General features: G+C 46.5%; 2 protein-coding genes across 2 annotated transcripts; both read left to right on the plus strand.

Moving 5' to 3' along the window:
- Positions 1-3,231: 3,231 nt before the first annotated feature.
- Positions 3,232-4,154, plus strand: LOC308610406 (olfactory receptor 5P6-like; the record flags this gene model as incomplete). Its single annotated transcript, XM_081259552.1, is given in 2 exon segments — positions 3,232-3,889; positions 3,892-4,154. Coding segments are annotated over 2 exon segments (921 nt in total).
- Positions 4,155-12,014: 7,860 nt separating this feature from the next.
- Positions 12,015-12,937, plus strand: LOC308610409 (olfactory receptor 5P6-like; the record flags this gene model as incomplete). Its single annotated transcript, XM_081259555.1, is given in 2 exon segments — positions 12,015-12,672; positions 12,675-12,937. Coding segments are annotated over 2 exon segments (921 nt in total).
- Between the last annotated feature and the right edge of the window lie 5,340 nt (positions 12,938-18,277).

Below are 18,277 nucleotides of genomic sequence, written 5' to 3' on the forward strand. Positions count from 1 at the left end.
GCAGTTGGGCCCGTGAGCCATGGCCGCTGAGCCTGCGCGTCCGGAGACTGTGCTCCGCAACGGGAGAGGCCACAGCGGTGAGAGGCCCGCGTACGCCCCCCCCCCCCCACACACACAGAATTAGTGCTTTAAGAATGTGGATCTCATAGTTGAAACCTCGGAACACGTGTTTTCAGCGCAAGGTGTTTTAAAAGTGAAGGGACGCCTCCTCAAGGAGGGTATCTCCATGTGGGCAGAACTAGAGAATAAATGGGTCTTGAATAAACAAAACAAACAAAAAATCGAAATAGATTAATTCCTTTGTTAATATCCCCCAAAGACTTTGAATAAAGGCAACAATTCTTAACATGTTTACAAAGTCCTGAATGTGTCCCTGTTATGTTTCTAGCTCTCAGCACTCTTCCCTCATTCCCCAAACATTCAAACTCTGTGTGTGCTCAGTGGCTTTGGTGGGAGATGTAGATCTGAAATGAGCAAGGGTCATGACTTCTCCTGGTTTGAGCTGGCAGCCACCACCTTGGTGGGGATTAGGGCTGGAGACAGAGTGGCTAGAGTCAGAGCCTGGTGTAAACCGTGGATTCTCCTGTGGCATGATGGCAGTTGCTGCCTTGTTTGGGGGTATGGCTGGAGCCAGAGGGGCTTGAACTACAGCCTGGAGCAAGCTGCAGCTAGTCTTGAGACATGCTGGCAGTCACACCTTGGTGGGGCTTTGGCAGAGAGGCTGCAGCTGGTGACTGGTGCAGGCTGGGGTGGGGTGTTCTGGGGCAATCCCGCAGGTTAGCCAGAGCACCAGGAACTTTTCAGTCTTCGGCCTCTGCACTGATATTGAGAGCAAGCAAGTCTGTGGGTGTGCTTTTCAAGAGCAGAGTCTCAGTTTCCTACAGCCTTCTGGTAAGCCCCACTGGTTTTCAAAACCAGGAAATGGGGCTTATCCTCCTGGCGCTTGACCCCAGGGTTGGGGTGCCCACTGTGGGGCTGAAACCTCTCTCTTCTTAGAGAGTATCCCTGAGCCTGTGCTATTCTCCTCCTCTGGGTTGCCCACTGAGGGTGTGGGTCCCAACTCGATCACTTCTCCTCTGCTACTAGACTCTGTGTGGTTCTTTCTTTGGTTGTAGAAGAGTCATTTGTCTAGTTTTCAGGTTATCCTCAGAGAAAGCTGCTATATATATATATATATTTGTAATTTTGATGTGTTTGTGGGAGGTGAGCTCAGGGTCCTCCTAATCTGCTATCTTGATCGCACATTCTTCTACCATTTTATATTGGTAGTGTAGTCCTTAACCTGATGTATTAAACAGAACAAATGTTTAGCTATGAGATAATTTATTATAGTATACTTCCAATAATTATCAAATGGAAGTGCACAAACAAGTAGAAAAAGAAAGAAACTGGTCGCTTGGAGAATTGACAGAATCCTTAAATATTAGTTATATTTGTGTGAGGTGCACTGCTCAATATTCACTGGAGAATGTGATAATGACCCCTGGTGCTTTTGAATTCACATTTGAATCTCAAGAATCTTCAGAGGTTTATCCTCAAAGGCAAACACTAAAATAGCACAGCTCTTATAGTACAACAATGACTCTGAATTTATTACTGTAAGATGAATGAATTCTCATTTTTAGAGGTAAGATATTTGGCTTTTGTGAGTTAATCAGTTGTCCTGATTTTCAATAACCATTTGAGAACACTTTACTCTCTAAAGTTGTATCTGTTCTCACAAGCCAGGAGAAACAGGGCAGATGCTATCCAGCAGCCAGCTAGCAAGTAACCTTAGCTGAATTAACCTGTTTCTATAGTCTACTTAGTGTATAAATAGGCATAATTCAAGTTACCATGATTCCTCATTTTTCCACCCGTAAGACCAGAAACTCACATGGTCTTTCAACGATATTAAACTGGGTACTCAGCCAATAAGTATTATACTATAAAATTCACTACATTTAAGGTGCTTTGGGGACTTGCTGTTTGTGCATATGTTGGAAAGACTTCCTTTGCTTATTGTTCTGAAGGCTTAGGCTTACAGGCAACCAGAGGCTTTGGGGCAAAGTTGAGAATACAAAGCCAGAGAACTTGGAGATGAGTTTCAGCCTGGCAACTTGCTGGGCGAACCTGGGTACACTTCTTAACTTTTTAAGCTGGAACTTTATTCACCCAGCTATACCCACCAGGGGGCAGACATCAGCAAGTCCCACCATGGACTTGATATATTGATATATATATATATATATCAATATATTATGTTGAAATGAATACTATTTTGTTCTATATTACTCCAATTTGAAAACATAATTACATTAGGAAATGATCAGATTTGAGTGAATGTAGTTTAATTATGTCCTAGATATTACACATGTAAGATTTTGCACAGTAATTATTTTGATATTTCAAACTAATTGGGAAAACAATATTTAATTGTAAATGTGAAATAAACATAATACATTTATAATAGCTGACTTCATTTATAACCTTAATTCGAACTTTCTTTCCCCTTCTTTGTCCAACTAAGAAAATTGTATTTCTCCTTTTAAAAACATGGTCTTGTTTTATTGAGAGAATTTTGTAACCTTTGTGATTACCTAGGCACCTCTTTTATACTTTAGCTGTCAGAAAGTAGCAACGTAATTTGTTATCCACCCATTTCCAAGAGACTTGACTTCATCATAAGTATTCTTTAATTTCATTTATAGCATAGCTACTAAAGGAATGGACTGTATTCAAACTACCTGAGAGTCACGTCTTTGATTCTACAATTTGCTATGGAAACTTAGCTCAGTTACGTTGCCAAATTCAGTTTCATTGTCTACACATGAGATTAAATACTTAATATTATTTCATACAAATTAAAATAGAAATAAATAGAAAATTCTTAACCCAAGGCTTGCCATTTAGTAAATATTCAATAACCGTTAGGTATTATATAATATAAAGAGGGAAAGATATACATTATTTGAAGCAGGTTTTCCCGTGTTCGTGCTGAAAACAATTTTTAAAATATAGAATACTCATTATATAAATAAATAAAATTTTCTACTCTAAAATATATATAAAAATAACAGAATATAAGGTTTTTACTCTAAGGTAAAAAAAAGTCAGTCCAAACCTAACTGAATAATTTACTTGTTTATAATAAACTCTATGTGTATTAATAAAAAGAAAACCATCAAATTCAAAACTTCTTTAATGTAATGTCTCATCACAGGTTCATTTTGGTAGCAGCTACCCTATCTCATGGATTCCCAGGAGCATGGGAACAATACTGCAATGACAGGGTTCATTTTACTGGGCTTAACAAACGATCCAATTCTTCGAGTCATCCTCTTCACGATCATCCTTTGTATCTACCTGGTGACCATATGTGGCAATCTCAGCACAGTCATTCTTATCAGAGTCTCTTCTCAGCTCCATCATCCTATGTATTTTTTTCTGAGCCACCTGGCCTTTGCTGACATAGGCTATTCATCTTCTGTAACATCCAATATGCTTGCAAATTTCCTGGTGGAGAGAAATACCATCTCCTATCTTGGATGTGCCATTCAACTTGGTTCAGTTGTTTTCTTTGGGTCAACTGAATGCTTCCTTCTGGCTGCCATGGCATATGATCGCTTCGTGGCAATCTGCAGCCCACTGCTTTATTCCACCAAAATGTCCACACGAGTTTATGTTCAGTTACTCACAGTGGCTTATGTAGGTGGTTTTCTCAGTGCTTGGTCTTTTACTATTTGCTTCTATTATTCACTTTTCTGTGGACCAAATCGAGTCAATCATTTTTTCTGTGGTTTTGCTCCCTTGGTTGAACTCTCCTGTTCTGATATCAGTATCCCCGCAGTTGTCCTCTCATTTACAGCTGGCTCCATCATTGTGGTCACGGTGATTGTCATAGCCATCTCCTAATCCTCATCACCATTCTGAAGATGCGCTCCACCGAGGGGCACCGCAAGGCCTTCTGCACCTGCACGTCTCACCTCACAGCAGTCGCTCTGTTCTATGGGACCATCACATTCATTTATGTGATGCCCAAGTCCAGCTACTCAACTGATCAGAACAAGGTGGTGTCTGTGTTCTACACGGTGGTGATCCCCATGTTGAACCCCCTCATCTACAGCCTGAGGAACAGTGAGATTAATGAGGCTCTGAAGAGAGAGCTTTGTTAAAAACTTTTAACTTCTCGGTCTGTGTGTGCATCCATTCTCCTCCCAAGTTCTTTGAACATCTTTACGATCGTTACTCTGAACTCTTTCTCAGGTAGATTGCCTATCTCCATACCTCTTAGTTCTTCTGGGGTTTTACCTTGTTCCTTTGTCTGGAACATGTTCCTCTGCAGCCTCATTTTTTCTAAGTTGCTATTTTTATTTTTATATCTGTGGTAGGTTAGTTATATTTCTCAACCTTGGAGAAGTGGCCCTCTGTAGAAGGCATCCTGTGCATCCCAGCAGTGCACTCCCCTCTCATCACCCAAGCTGTATGTTCTAGGGGTTCCCCCTAAGAGGGCTGCATGGGTCCTTCTGTTGTGGTGGGCATGTGGCTGGTCTGGTGGGCTTGGATGGCTCCTCGTCTGGTTGGTTGCCAGGCCCTCCCTCGTGCGGATGCTGCTGGCTGCTGCTTAGTGGGTCCTGGTCACGGGGTGGCTGGTTGCAGAACTCTAGGGGTTCCCGGGACTCATGCTGGCTAGTGGTGGGTGGAGTCAGGGTCCCAAAGATCCTGAGACTGCTGCCCACCCACTGGCAGGTGAAGATAAGTCCTGGGGTTAGTGCCAGATGCTGGCAGGAAGAGCTGATTCCTGGAGTCTGGCTGCAGGGCTCGGAGATCCTGGAGCTCGTTTCAGATCATCGGTGTGGGGGCTGGTTCCTGACCCAGTTGGGTATGGGGTCCGGGAGGTCCTGAAGGTTGCATTGGCCTGCTAGTGGGCGGGGCCAGGGCCCAGCTGGTCCCAGGGTAGGGTCTGGCCTACGTTCTGGTGTCTACTTCTGGTGTTTCCCCCGTGGTGGGTGAGGTTGGTCTAGAGGCAGGCCTCCTGGTGGGACTGGCTGGTGTCTGCCCCCTGGTGGTTATAGCTGGGTTTTGGCCCTCTGGTGGGCAGGGCCTTGTCTAGGGCTGCGTCTAAAGGCAGCTGTGGGCTCTTTAGTCTTTTAGGCAGCCTGTCTTTAGAAGGCTGGGGCTGTGTCCTCGCCCAGTTAGTTGCTTGGCCTGAGGCGTCCCAGCGCCGGCACCTGCAGGCTGTTGGGCTAATGAGCTGGAGGAAGACTTTCAAAATGGCGCCCGCCAGCAGCGGCGTCCACGCAGCAGAAGGAGCTCCTAAGAAAAGCTGCTGCCAGTGACTTCGTCCCCAGGGCGAGCCGCAGCCATGCCCCCTGCCTCCCCGGGAGACTCTCCAAGGCCGGCAGGTAGGTCTGGCCCAGGCTCCTATCAAATTATTGCTTCTGCCCAGGTGTGCGTGGGATTTTGTGTGTGCCCCCTAAGAGTGGAGTCTCTCTTTCCCCCGGTCCTGGGGGGCTCCTGCTAACTGCCTGGAGCACTGGCCTTCAATGCCAAATGCTCTGGGGGTCGTCTTCCTGGTGCTGGACCCCCGCCTGGGTTGGGGGCCTGACGTGGGGCTCAGAACTCTCGCTCCTGTGGGAGGACCTCTGCACTATAATTATTCTCCAGTCTGAGGGTCGCCCACCCCGGGGGTAATAGGGTTTGATTATACCGCGAGTCCAACCTTTTCACCTGTTTTGTTGTGGTTCCTTCTTTGTGTATTTAGTTGTAGAAGATCTTTTCTGGTAGGTTCCAGTGTTCTTCATCGATGGTTGTTGTGCATATAGTTGTGATTTTGGTGTGCTCCCTAGAGGAGGTGAGCTCAGTGTCCTTGTACTCCGACGTCTTGGCCACTCTCCTTAATCTTGCGGTGACCTTTAAAATCGCCTCTTCCTATTTGATGAAGACTGCTTTGTTTTTCCTTTGTGCTTAGTCTAGCTTCACTTGCTCACCTCAGCTTGGGGGTAAAGAGAGAGCTTGCTAGAAAAATATTTTCTTAATCAATTTGTAATTTTTTTAGTATTTGATCTAATGATAGACCCTAAAATAACAATAAAAGGACAAAGAGTGTCTGTGGTCAAAATATATTGGTCTGTAGGTTATTAGACAATGGGAAAGCTCTTAGTAAAGGTCAGGATTAGATTTTCTGATACGAGAACGTAAATTAGAAGCCCATAGTGAGCTACCATTAATAAAATGAAATTTAATTATTAATTAGTAACACAAGTTGGTTAACATGAAAAAATACTCTGCAGAAAATTCTATAAAATTTTATTCACATCTTTTCCAAAGCTGTACTCTGCTATAAGTTAAGGTTTTTGGACCTCCAACCTTTTGAGACTGTGTCCACTTCAACAGCAGCTTGTCCTGGAATGAGTGTGATAATTATAGTTATGACTGAGTACATTCTGAGGGGAGATGACCAAGTGGAACCAGACAGTAAAATTACTGGACACGTTCTTTTTGCATGGTTATCTGTAGATGGTGGGCTTTTTGGACCCATAAATGCTGGCCTGTGTTCCTAGTCTGGCTGCAGCCTAGTTACAGGAGACTTCATAAAAGAACAGGATGAGATGCCCCTGACCAAACCAGCTGTGAATGCTTATGTCAGGTCAAAACTGGTGACTTCTCTGTGGAAATGAGCAGGGTTCCTGAATTCCTAGGGAGCGAGTGAACAAGCTCTTTAAGTGACTTTTTCGTGCTCAGATGCAGCCTGTTAAGGAAGACTGAGGGAACTAGATTGTGTTTCCCCTGTGAAGTTTAATTTATCTGTATACACTGATGACTACCATATTTATTTCTGTTTCCCTGTCCTTTATTTAGTGCTTTAGACAAAAATATTTTTGTCTGTTGAGTCTCAAGCACAAATCGTCTAAAGTAATTATCTCCTTCCACCCCCAACTTGCTCCCCTCCAATGTTCCATATCCCAATAAGAGGCACCATCATTCAATCAACATATTGATTAGAAACCTGAGGGTAATGTATTTTTCTCCCTCCACATGCTTGCACTCAGTGACAAAGTCTTGTACATTCTGAGTCCAATATTTATCTCCCGTTGCTCTTCATTTTCGTTGTCAGCACTTTTTTCCCCCAGCTACCACCTTATATATATTTTATTTTACAGTAGTACTCCTGTAATATTTGATTTTATGTGTCAATTTGGCTAGGCTACAGTGACCAGGTGTTTGGTCAAACATGAGTCTAGATGTTGCTGCGAAGGTGTTTTTTTAGATGTGATTAACATTTAAATCGGTAGACTTTGAATAAAGCAGATTACTGTCCATAATGTGGGTGGCCCTCATCCAATCAGTTGAAAGCCTTAGGAGAAAAGCCTTAAGTCCCCTTAAAAAGAAGGACTCTGTCTCCAGGATGCCTTTGGACTCAAAACTGTGACATCAACTCTTGCTGGAATTTCCAATCTCCTGGACCGCCCTGTGCATTTTGGAATTGCCGGCTCCCATAATTGTGTGAGCCAATTCCTTTAAAATAAAAACAACAACAACGTTATAGTGGTTCTGTTTCTCTGGAGAATCCTAGCTAGTAGAACTGTAACCAGCTTTCCTCTCCCCTCTCTTACTGTCTTACAACTCATTAATCTAAATAGATTGCTTTCCGGGCGGCGGGGACGGAGGTGGGCCTGGCGGGTCCGCGCGGCCTCGGGTCCGGAGCCCGGGTCCCCGCCCGCCCCAGCGCCCGCCGCCGGCCGAGCCCCGCGCCCCGTGCCTCCGTCCTGGGTCGCGGTGGTCGGAGATGCGCCCGGGTCCACGGGACAGGCGGGCGCAGAGTGGGAGGTTACGGCGCCTCCGCGGAGCATCGCGGGTCCGGGGCTGGGGGCGCCGCGGCTTGCTATGCTCTCCGCACTTTCCCGGCTCTGAAGCCTCGAGAACAAGGCTAGGCAGCAGTAGTTTAATGGGGAGTTGGCCTGCTGGGAACTAGGGGCCTGCTGGGGTCTCAGTTCTTGGCTGGCCCCGGAACACTAGGTTGCCAGGCGCGTGACGGCAGCAGGTAGGAGTGAGCCGCCGGTGCAGCGATGAGCAGGGAAGGAAGGACACTGGCTGTTGGCCTGTGAACCTGGGCAAGAATGACCAGCCAACACAATCCAGACCAAGGTCCGTGGGCCCAGCTCGGTCCTGGGCGGCTGGTCAGTGGAATCGACCTGCAGGTGTGGCTCTTGTCACTCCTGGCTTCAGGACAGATCCTGCTGATGAGCCCAGGGCACCGGCCTCAGTCCTCCAGGAGAGTGCCTTGGGAATGTCCTCTGATGAAAAAAGAACCCGCAGGCTTATAAAATAACTTGTGTGTGGAACGTTGGTGTGTTGAAAAGCAGTTCTGTGTGCTTTTCCCCCTTGGTGTGGATCAGCAGTGCTGAGGCAGCAGGCGTGATGCAGAAGTGTGAGCAGAGAGCGTCTGGAATCCCCCAACTCCAGGGGAACTAGAGGTGACAGCAAGCCAGTGAAGAGGACAGGAGCTGGGGGCGGTGGCGCTGGCGGCAGCCCAGCAGGCGCCCCTCATCTCAGGGCCCTAATCCTGGCTCCAGCCGGGTGGTCAGGGCAGCTGCAAGGTCTTCTGCGCGAGCAGAGCCCGCCGTCCTGAGCGGTTCTTCGCTGTGTTTGGGTCCTCTCCCCCCATCCAAGGGGAGAAATCTAGATGAGGTTTAAGAATTAGTGCTTTAGGGCTTCCCTGGTGGCGCAGTGGTTGAGAGTCCGCCTGCCGATGCAGGGGACGCGGGTTTGTGCCCTGGTCCAGGAAGATCCCGCATGCCGTAGAGCAGTTGGGCCCGTGAGCCATGGCCGCTGAGCCTGCGCGTCCGGAGACTGTGCTCCGCAACGGGAGAGGCCACAGCGGTGAGAGGCCCGCGTACGCCCCCCCCCCCCACACAGAATTAGTGCTTTAAGAATGTGGATCTCATAGTTGAAACCTCGGAACACGTGTTTTCAGCGCAAGGTGTTTTAAAAGTGAAGGGACGCCTCCTCCTCAAGGAGGGTATCTCCATGTGGGCAGAGCTAGAGAATAAATGGGTCTTGAATAAACAAAACAAACAAAAAATCGAAATAGATTAATTCCTTTGTTAATATCCCCCAAAGACTTTGAATAAAGGCAACAATTCTTAACATGTTTACAAAGTCCTGAATGTGTCCCTGTTATGTTTCTAGCTCTCAGCACTCTTCCCTCATTCCCCAAACATTCAAACTCTGTGTGTGCTCAGTGGCTTTGGTGGGAGATCTAGATCTGAAATGAGCAAGGGTCATGACTTCTCCTGGTTTGAGCTGGCAGCCACCACCTTGGTGGGGATTAGGGCTGGAGACAGAGTGGCTAGAGTCAGAGCCTGGTGTAAACCGTGGATTCTCCTGTGGCATGATGGCAGTTGCTGCCTTGTTTGGGGGTATGGCTGGAGCCAGAGGGGCTTGAACTACAGCCTGGAGCAAGCTGCAGCTAGTCTTGAGACATGCTGGCAGTCACACCTTGGTGGGGCTTTGGCAGAGAGGCTGCAGCTGGCGACTGGTGCAGGCTGGGGTGGGGTGTTCTGGGGCAATCCCGCAGGTTAGCCAGAGCACCAGGAACTTTTCAGTCTTCGGCCTCTGCACTGATATTGAGAGCAAGCAAGTCTGTGGGTGTGCTTTTCAAGAGCAGAGTCTCAGTTTCCTACAGCCTTCTGGTAAGCCCCACTGGTTTTCAAAACCAGGAAATGGGGCTTATCCTCCTGGCGCTTGACCCCAGGGTTGGGGTGCCCACTGTGGGGCTGAAACCTCTCTCTTCTTAGAGAGTATCCCTGAGCCTGTGCTATTCTCCTCCTCTGGGTTGCCCACTGAGGGTGTGGGTCCCAACTCGATCACTTCTCCTCTGCTACTAGACTCTGTGTGGTTCTTTCTTTGGTTGTAGAAGAGTCATTTGTCTAGTTTTCAGGTTATCCTCAGAGAAAGCTGCTATATATATATATATATTTGTAATTTTGATGTGTTTGTGGGAGGTGAGCTCAGGGTCCTCCTAATCTGCTATCTTGATCGCACATTCTTCTACCATTTTATATTGGTAGTGTAGTCCTTAACCTGATGTATTAAACAGAACAAATGTTTAGCTATGAGATAATTTATTATAGTATACTTCCAATAATTATCAAATGGAAGTGCACAAACAAGTAGAAAAAGAAAGAAACTGGTCGCTTGGAGAATTGACAGAATCCTTAAATATTAGTTATATTTGTGTGAGGTGCACTGCTCAATATTCACTGGAGAATGTGATAATGACCCCTGGTGCTTTTGAATTCACATTTGAATCTCAAGAATCTTCAGAGGTTTATCCTCAAAGGCAAACACTAAAATAGCACAGCTCTTATAGTACAACAATGACTCTGAATTTATTACTGTAAGATGAATGAATTCTCATTTTTAGAGGTAAGATATTTGGCTTTTGTGAGTTAATCAGTTGTCCTGATTTTCAATAACCATTTGAGAACACTTTACTCTCTAAAGTTGTATCTGTTCTCACAAGCCAGGAGAAACAGGGCAGATGCTATCCAGCAGCCAGCTAGCAAGTAACCTTAGCTGAATTAACCTGTTTCTATAGTCTACTTAGTGTATAAATAGGCATAATTCAAGTTACCATGATTCCTCATTTTTCCACCCGTAAGACCAGAAACTCACATGGTCTTTCAACGATATTAAACTGGGTACTCAGCCAATAAGTATTATACTATAAAATTCACTACATTTAAGGTGCTTTGGGGACTTGCTGTTTGTGCATATGTTGGAAAGACTTCCTTTGCTTATTGTTCTGAAGGCTTAGGCTTACAGGCAACCAGAGGCTTTGGGGCAAAGTTGAGAATACAAAGCCAGAGAACTTGGAGATGAGTTTCAGCCTGGCAACTTGCTGGGCGAACCTGGGTACACTTCTTAACTTTTTAAGCTGGAACTTTATTCACCCAGCTATACCCACCAGGGGGCAGACATCAGCAAGTCCCACCATGGACTTGATATATTGATATATATATATATATATCAATATATTATGTTGAAATGAATACTATTTTGTTCTATATTACTCCAATTTGAAAACATAATTACATTAGGAAATGATCAGATTTGAGTGAATGTAGTTTAATTATGTCCTAGATATTACACATGTAAGATTTTGCACAGTAATTATTTTGATATTTCAAACTAATTGGGAAAACAATATTTAATTGTAAATGTGAAATAAACATAATACATTTATAATAGCTGACTTCATTTATAACCTTAATTCGAACTTTCTTTCCCCTTCTTTGTCCAACTAAGAAAATTGTATTTCTCCTTTTAAAAACATGGTCTTGTTTTATTGAGAGAATTTTGTAACCTTTGTGATTACCTAGGCACCTCTTTTATACTTTAGCTGTCAGAAAGTAGCAACGTAATTTGTTATCCACCCATTTCCAAGAGACTTGACTTCATCATAAGTATTCTTTAATTTCATTTATAGCATAGCTACTAAAGGAATGGACTGTATTCAAACTACCTGAGAGTCACGTCTTTGATTCTACAATTTGCTATGGAAACTTAGCTCAGTTACGTTGCCAAATTCAGTTTCATTGTCTACACATGAGATTAAATACTTAATATTATTTCATACAAATTAAAATAGAAATAAATAGAAAATTCTTAACCCAAGGCTTGCCATTTAGTAAATATTCAATAACCGTTAGGTATTATATAATATAAAGAGGGAAAGATATACATTATTTGAAGCAGGTTTTCCCGTGTTCGTGCTGAAAACAATTTTTAAAATATAGAATACTCATTATATAAATAAATAAAATTTTCTACTCTAAAATATATATAAAAATAACAGAATATAAGGTTTTTACTCTAAGGTAAAAAAAAGTCAGTCCAAACCTAACTGAATAATTTACTTGTTTATAATAAACTCTATGTGTATTAATAAAAAGAAAACCATCAAATTCAAAACTTCTTTAATGTAATGTCTCATCACAGGTTCATTTTGGTAGCAGCTACCCTATCTCATGGATTCCCAGGAGCATGGGAACAATACTGCAATGACAGGGTTCATTTTACTGGGCTTAACAAACGATCCAATTCTTCGAGTCATCCTCTTCACGATCATCCTTTGTATCTACCTGGTGACCATATGTGGCAATCTCAGCACAGTCATTCTTATCAGAGTCTCTTCTCAGCTCCATCATCCTATGTATTTTTTTCTGAGCCACCTGGCCTTTGCTGACATAGGCTATTCATCTTCTGTAACATCCAATATGCTTGCAAATTTCCTGGTGGAGAGAAATACCATCTCCTATCTTGGATGTGCCATTCAACTTGGTTCAGTTGTTTTCTTTGGGTCAACTGAATGCTTCCTTCTGGCTGCCATGGCATATGATCGCTTCGTGGCAATCTGCAGCCCACTGCTTTATTCCACCAAAATGTCCACACGAGTTTATGTTCAGTTACTCACAGTGGCTTATGTAGGTGGTTTTCTCAGTGCTTGGTCTTTTACTATTTGCTTCTATTATTCACTTTTCTGTGGACCAAATCGAGTCAATCATTTTTTCTGTGGTTTTGCTCCCTTGGTTGAACTCTCCTGTTCTGATATCAGTATCCCCGCAGTTGTCCTCTCATTTACAGCTGGCTCCATCATTGTGGTCACGGTGATTGTCATAGCCATCTCCTAATCCTCATCACCATTCTGAAGATGCGCTCCACCGAGGGGCACCGCAAGGCCTTCTGCACCTGCACGTCTCACCTCACAGCAGTCGCTCTGTTCTATGGGACCATCACATTCATTTATGTGATGCCCAAGTCCAGCTACTCAACTGATCAGAACAAGGTGGTGTCTGTGTTCTACACGGTGGTGATCCCCATGTTGAACCCCCTCATCTACAGCCTGAGGAACAGTGAGATTAATGAGGCTCTGAAGAGAGAGCTTTGTTAAAAACTTTTAACTTCTCGGTCTGTGTGTGCATCCATTCTCCTCCCAAGTTCTTTGAACATCTTTACGATCGTTACTCTGAACTCTTTCTCAGGTAGATTGCCTATCTCCATACCTCTTAGTTCTTCTGGGGTTTTACCTTGTTCCTTTGTCTGGAACATGTTCCTCTGCAGCCTCATTTTTTCTAAGTTGCTATTTTTATTTTTATATCTGTGGTAGGTTAGTTATATTTCTCAACCTTGGAGAAGTGGCCCTCTGTAGAAGGCATCCTGTGCATCCCAGCAGTGCACTCCCCTCTCATCACCCAAGCTGTATGTTCTAGGGGTTCCCCCTAAGAGGGCTGCATGGGTCCTTCTGTTGTGGTGGGCATGTGGCTGGTCTGGTGGGCTTGGATGGCTCCTCGTCTGGTTGGTTGCCAGGCCCTCCCTCGTGCGGATGCTGCTGGCTGCTGCTTAGTGGGTCCTGGTCACGGGGTGGCTGGTTGCAGAACTCTAGGGGTTCCCGGGACTCATGCTGGCTAGTGGTGGGTGGAGTCAGGGTCCCAAAGATCCTGAGACTGCTGCCCACCCACTGGCAGGTGAAGATAAGTCCTGGGGTTAGTGCCAGATGCTGGCAGGAAGAGCTGATTCCTGGAGTCTGGCTGCAGGGCTCGGAGATCCTGGAGCTCGTTTCAGATCATCGGTGTGGGGGCTGGTTCCTGACCCAGTTGGGTATGGGGTCCGGGAGGTCCTGAAGGTTGCATTGGCCTGCTAGTGGGCGGGGCCAGGGCCCAGCTGGTCCCAGGGTAGGGTCTGGCCTACGTTCTGGTGTCTACTTCTGGTGTTTCCCCCGTGGTGGGTGAGGTTGGTCTAGAGGCAGGCCTCCTGGTGGGACTGGCTGGTGTCTGCCCCCTGGTGGTTATAGCTGGGTTTTGGCCCTCTGGTGGGCAGGGCCTTGTCTAGGGCTGCGTCTAAAGGCAGCTGTGGGCTCTTTAGTCTTTTAGGCAGCCTGTCTTTAGAAGGCTGGGGCTGTGTCCTCGCCCAGTTAGTTGCTTGGCCTGAGGCGTCCCAGCGCCGGCACCTGCAGGCTGTTGGGCTAATGAGCTGGAGGAAGACTTTCAAAATGGCGCCCGCCAGCAGCGGCGTCCACGCAGCAGAAGGAGCCCCTAAGAAAAGCTGCTGCCAGTGACTTCGTCCCCAGGGCGAGCCGCAGCCATGCCCCCTGCCTCCCCGGGAGACTCTCCAAGGCCGGCAGGTAGGTCTGGCCCAGGCTCCTATCAAATTATTGCTTCTGCCCAGGTGTGCGTGGGATTTTGTGTGTGCCCCCTAAGAGTGGAGTCTCTCTTTCCCCCGGTCCTGGGGGGCTCCTGCTAACTGCCTGGAGCACTGGCCTTCAATGCCAAATGCTCTGGGGGTCGTCTTCCTGGTGCTGGACCCCCGCCTGGGTTGGGGGCCTGACGTGGGGCTCAGAACTCTCGCTCCTGTGGGAGGACCTCTGCACTATAATTATTCTCCAGTCTGAGGGTCGCCCACCCCGGGGGTAATAGGGTTTGATTATACCGCGAGTCCAACCTTTTCACCTGTTTTGTTGTGGTTCCTTCTTTGTGTATTTAGTTGTAGAAGATCTTTTCTGGTAGGTTCCAGTGTTCTTCATCGATGGTTGTTGTGCATATAGTTGTGATTTTGGTGTGCTCCCTAGAGGAGGTGAGCTCAGTGTCCTTGTACTCCGACGTCTTGGCCACTCTCCTTAATCTTGCGGTGACCTTTAAAATCGCCTCTTCCTATTTGATGAAGACTGCTTTGTTTTTCCTTTGTGCTTAGTCTAGCTTCACTTGCTCACCTCAGCTTGGGGGTAAAGAGAGAGCTTGCTAGAAAAATATTTTCTTAATCAATTTGTAATTTTTTTAGTATTTGATCTAATGATAGACCCTAAAATAACAATAAAAGGACAAAGAGTGTCTGTGGTCAAAATATATTGGTCTGTAGGTTATTAGACAATGGGAAAGCTCTTAGTAAAGGTCAGGATTAGATTTTCTGATACGAGAACGTAAATTAGAAGCCCATAGTGAGCTACCATTAATAAAATGAAATTTAATTATTAATTAGTAACACAAGTTGGTTAACATGAAAAAATACTCTGCAGAAAATTCTATAAAATTTTATTCACATCTTTTCCAAAGCTGTACTCTGCTATAAGTTAAGGTTTTTGGACCTCCAACCTTTTGAGACTGTGTCCACTTCAACAGCAGCTTGTCCTGGAATGAGTGTGATAATTATAGTTATGACTGAGTACATTCTGAGGGGAGATGACCAAGTGGAACCAGACAGTAAAATTACTGGACACGTTCTTTTTGCATGGTTATCTGTAGATGGTGGGCTTTTTGGACCCATAAATGCTGGCCTGTGTTCCTAGTCTGGCTGCAGCCTAGTTACAGGAGACTTCATAAAAGAACAGGATGAGATGCCCCTGACCAAACCAGCTGTGAATGCTTATGTCAGGTCAAAACTGGTGACTTCTCTGTGGAAATGAGCAGGGTTCCTGAATTCCTAGGGAGCGAGTGAACAAGCTCTTTAAGTGACTTTTTCGTGCTCAGATGCAGCCTGTTAAGGAAGACTGAGGGAACTAGATTGTGTTTCCCCTGTGAAGTTTAATTTATCTGTATACACTGATGACTACCATATTTATTTCTGTTTCCCTGTCCTTTATTTAGTGCTTTAGACAAAAATATTTTTGTCTGTTGAGTCTCAAGCACAAATCGTCTAAAGTAATTATCTCCTTCCACCCCCAACTTGCTCCCCTCCAATGTTCCATATCCCAATAAGAGGCACCATCATTCAATCAACATATTGATTAGAAACCTGAGGGTAATGTATTTTTCTCCCTCCACATGCTTGCACTCAGTGACAAAGTCTTGTACATTCTGAGTCCAATATTTATCTCCCGTTGCTCTTCATTTTCGTTGTCAGCACTTTTTTCCCCCAGCTACCACCTTATATATATTTTATTTTACAGTAGTACTCCTGTAATATTTGATTTTATGTGTCAATTTGGCTAGGCTACAGTGACCAGGTGTTTGGTCAAACATGAGTCTAGATGTTGCTGCGAAGGTGTTTTTTTAGATGTGATTAACATTTAAATCGGTAGACTTTGAATAAAGCAGATTACTGTCCATAATGTGGGTGGCCCTCATCCAATCAGTTGAAAGCCTTAGGAGAAAAGCCTTAAGTCCCCTTAAAAAGAAGGACTCTGTCTCCAGGATGCCTTTGGACTCAAAACTGTGACATCAACTCTTGCTGGAATTTCCAATCTCCTGGACCGCCCTGTGCATTTTGGAATTGCCGGCTCCCATAATTGTGTGAGCCAATTCCTTTAAAATAAAAACAACAACAACGTTATAGTGGTTCTGTTTCTCTGGAGAATCCTAGCTAGTAGAACTGTAACCAGCTTTCCTCTCCCCTCTCTTACTGTCTTACAACTCATTAATCTAAATAGATTGCTTTCCGGGCGGCGGGGACGGAGGTGGGCCTGGCGGGTCCGCGCGGCCTCGGGTCCGGAGCCCGGGTCCCCGCCCGCCCCAGCGCCCGCCGCCGGCCGAGCCCCGCGCCCCGTGCCTCCGTCCTGGGTCGCGGTGGTCGGAGATGCGCCCGGGTCCACGGGACAGGCGGGCGCAGAGTGGGAGGTTACGGCGCCTCCGCGGAGCATCGCGGGTCCGGGGCTGGGGGCGCCGCGGCTTGCTATGCTCTCCGCACTTTCCCGGCTCTGAAGCCTCGAGAACAAGGCTAGGCAGCAGTAGTTTAATGGGGAGTTGGCCTGCTGGGAACTAGGGGCCTGCTGGGGTCTCAGTTCTTGGCTGGCCCCGGAACACTAGGTTGCCAGGCGCGTGACGGCAGCAGGTAGGAGTGAGCCGCCGGTGCAGCGATGAGCAGGGAAGGAAGGACACTGGCTGTTGGCCTGTGAACCTGGGCAAGAATGACCAGCCAACACAATCCAGACCAAGGTCCGTGGGCCCAGCTCGGTCCTGGGCGGCTGGTCAGTGGAATCGACCTGCAGGTGTGGCTCTTGTCACTCCTGGCTTCAGGACAGATCCTGCTGATGAGCCCAGGGCACCGGCCTCAGTCCTCCAGGAGAGTGCCTTGGGAATGTCCTCTGATGAAAAAAGAACCCGCAGGCTTATAAAATAACTTGTGTGTGGAACGTTGGTGTGTTGAAAAGCAGTTCTGTGTGCTTTTCCCCCTTGGTGTGGATCAGCAGTGCTGAGGCAGCAGGCGTGATGCAGAAGTGTGAGCAGAGAGCGTCTGGAATCCCCCAACTCCAGGGGAACTAGAGGTGACAGCAAGCCAGTGAAGAGGACAGGAGCTGGGGGCGGTGGCGCTGGCGGCAGCCCAGCAGGCGCCCCTCATCTCAGGGCCCTAATCCTGGCTCCAGCCGGGTGGTCAGGGCAGCTGCAAGGTCTTCTGCGCGAGCAGAGCCCGCCGTCCTGAGCGGTTCTTCGCTGTGTTTGGGTCCTCTCCCCCCATCCAAGGGGAGAAATCTAGATGAGGTTTAAGAATTAGTGCTTTAGGGCTTCCCTGGTGGCGCAGTGGTTGAGAGTCCGCCTGCCGATGCAGGGGACGCGGGTTTGTGCCCTGGTCCAGGAAGATCCCGCATGCCGTAGAGCAGTTGGGCCCGTGAGCCATGGCCGCTGAGCCTGCGCGTCCGGAGCCTGTGCTCTGCAAAGGGAGAGGCCACGACAGTGAGAGGCCCGCATACCGCAAAAAAAAAAAAAATGTGCTTTAAGAATGTGGATCTCCTAGTTGAAACCTCGGAACACGTGTTTTCATTGCAAGGTGTTAAAGTGAAGGCACGCCTCCTCAAGGAGGGTATTTCCATGTGGGCAGAACTAGAGAATAAATGGATCTTGAATAAACAAAACAAACAAAAAATCGAAATAGATTAATTCCTTTGTTAATATCCCCCAAAGACTTTGAATAAAGGCAACAATTCTTAACATGTTTACAAAGTCCTGAATGTGTCCCTGTTATGTTTCTAGCTCTCAGCACTCTTCCCTCATTCCCCAAACATTCAAACTCTGTGTGTGCTCAGTGGCTTTGGTGGGAGATGTAGATCTGAAATGAGCAAGGGTCATGACTTCTCCTGGTTTGAGCTGGCAGCCACCACCTTGGTGGGGATTAGGGCTGGAGACAGAGTGGCTAGAGTCAGAGCCTGGTGTAAACCGTGGATTCTCCTGTGGCATGATGGCAGTTGCTGCCTTGTTTGGGGGTATGGCTGGAGCCAGAGGGGCTTGAACTACAGCCTGGAGCAAGCTGCAGCTAGTCTTGAGACATGCTGGCAGTCACACCTTGGTGGGGCTTTGGCAGAGAGGCT

Source organism: Mesoplodon bidens, assembly GCF_964165515.1.
Source record: "Mesoplodon bidens genome assembly, contig: HAP1_SCAFFOLD_1345, whole genome shotgun sequence".
Classification (NCBI taxonomy): domain Eukaryota; kingdom Metazoa; phylum Chordata; class Mammalia; order Artiodactyla; family Ziphiidae; genus Mesoplodon; species Mesoplodon bidens.